At 32.5% G+C, this 2,330-nt stretch overlaps 1 protein-coding gene across 1 annotated transcript in view; it reads left to right on the plus strand.

The window, feature by feature from the left end:
* LOC108731514 (sericin-1-like) overlaps window positions 1-1,635 on the plus strand; it is a 10,537-nt gene extending 8,902 nt beyond the window's left edge. Inside the window, exon 2 of the mRNA XM_018461867.1 lies at window positions 1,236-1,635. Coding sequence (XP_018317369.1) covers window positions 1,236-1,635 — 400 coding nt within the window. The remainder of the gene's footprint in view (window positions 1-1,235) is intronic.
* The last annotated feature ends 695 nt before the right edge of the window (window positions 1,636-2,330 follow it).

The following is a 2,330-nucleotide window of genomic DNA, read 5'->3' on the forward strand; positions in this document are numbered from 1 at the left end:
TTAATTATAGTGTTTTGGAAAGCTCTCGAGATGAGCTGTAAGAATGTGCAATGAGAAATAAGGAGTTCCATTTAAAAAATTAAAGGTGACCTTCACGTGACCTTCAGAGGACTATTCAAGGTCAAATCGATGGCACCATCTTATGTCCCCCTTCGAGTCAAACAACTTTTGTCTGAAACATTTTTGTCTACTGAGTTTAGTTTTCGAGATATTTGGCTGGATCATTTAAAATGGGACACCCTGTATATTGTGTACTAAGTGTTTGATAAGTAATGACAAAACTCTCACATAGGAGTAGAGCGAACTAAACTGAGTCGAAAAGTCCTCTATCATTTTGCAATTTTCTCAATAGTTAACAAGATATTAATTACTAAAAATCGCCGAATATTGGTTTTCAATAATTTTTTACTCAAGTATTATCAACTTTATAGAAAAACAGCAAGAAACAAAAGTTTATTTTCTTCTCATAGAGCTCTAAGAATTTTTTCAGAATTTTTAATCAATTTTTTAGTACTGCATTTTCTTATTGGCAACTATTTTTACCAACATGAGAAAATGCGGTACTAAAAAATTCTGAAAAAATTCTCAAAACTCTATGAGAAGAAAATAAATTTTTGTTACTTGCTGATTTTTGTAACGTTGATAGTATTCGAGTAAAAAAATTATTGAAAACCAATATTCGGCGATTTTTAGTAATTAAAATCTTATTAACTATTGCGAAAATTGTAAAATGATATGCGAAAGTTTTATTGTTACTTATCAAATGCCCCTATATAGGCTATTACACACACACACACACACACACACACACACACACACACACACACACACAAAATAAACTATTACAAGATATATATAAGCTATTACAAGATAAAAATAAATAAAAAACCCTTTTGAATAAAACAATATAAAAAGATCTTTTATACAAAGAAATCTTTTTCTTTTTATAGAAAAAAAGATTATTTTTAAATCAACCATAATATGCTCATATCTAAGCAAAAATATTGTAACCATGCTTAAAAAATTTTAGTCTTGATTTGATTGAATTTGTATTGATGTAATAATTTTGATTAAGCAAGTCTTGAATTGAGGAAAGTAATAATTGCATTAACACATAATCAACCAAAGTTATACGTAGGATATATTTAAATATTTCAATATGTGTAATGTTAAAATACCCGCAGGGGGGCTAATAGATTGCTCTAAAAATAAAAAAGTAGTGGCATTAGTAGTAGTAGTAATAGTAGTAGTAATAGTAGTGGTAGTAATAGTAGTGATAGTGGCAGTAATGGTAGTGGTAGTGATGGTGGTAGTGGTGGTAGTGGTAGTGGTAGTGGTAGTGGTTGTAGTGGTAGTGGTTGTAGTGGTGGTGGTAGTGGTAGTGGTAGTAGTGGTGGTGGTAGTGGTAGTGGTAGTAGTGGTGGTGGTAGTGGTAGTGGTAGTGGTGATGGTAGTGGTAGTGATAGTGATGGTGGTAGTGGTAGTGGTAGTGGTAGTGGTAATAGTAGTGGAAGTAGTAGTGGTAGTAGTAGTAGTAGTGGTAGTAGTAGTAATAGTAGTAGTGGTAGTGGTAGTGGTAATAGTAGTGGTAGTAGTAGTAGTGGTAGTAATAGCAGTAGTAAAAGAATAGTATAGGCCTGTTTACAAAAAATACAGTAGTAAGCTTAGTTTAAGAAGTAAGAGTAAGAAATAAAATTAATTTATTTCGCTTACGTCTACATCTACACCTACTCTATACTCCTACATCTATTCTTACTCCTTAAACCAGCCTTAAAAATTAAAGAGAAAAGAAATGTAGAGACGTTTTTACGAAATATAAAGACGTTTGAATGTGGCAGCAAGAACAATTGATGAAAAACGACGCAAGAAACATGGTTGGGCTTCTTGGAAAATCTATCCAGGCATAGCGTAGAATAAAAGAGGCAGGTTTGTCGCGAATGCAGCTGGAAAGCTGCATTTGCTGTTTTTGCGAGATATCTTAACGTCTTTCCTTTTAATGTTTTTTTCTCCTGTTATATTTCTTACTCTTCTATTCGCTTCTCACGTCAACAGCAAATTATCGAGGATAAAGTTATTCGAGAAAATGTGTACTTTGCGTGAAAAATAAACTTCAAGTAAGAACATTTTTTTAATGTATAAGTAATGAATGGTCCAAAGATAAAAAAGTTTGGTACATGTTGTAATACAACTCTAAATTCTATCCTCATGCATATATGCCAATCATCAGTGTACCAACTATCAGCATCTGTGCATAAACGTTGAGTATGCATGGAGCCTTGCATAAAATGAAATCAGAACTGATTGCCCATATAGCACACAACGTTAACAAA

This window comes from Mycetomoellerius zeteki, unplaced genomic scaffold (genome assembly GCF_001594055.1).
Source record: "Mycetomoellerius zeteki isolate Tzet28-1 unplaced genomic scaffold, Tzet1.0 scaffold134, whole genome shotgun sequence".
Lineage (NCBI taxonomy): Eukaryota > Metazoa > Arthropoda > Insecta > Hymenoptera > Formicidae > Mycetomoellerius > Mycetomoellerius zeteki.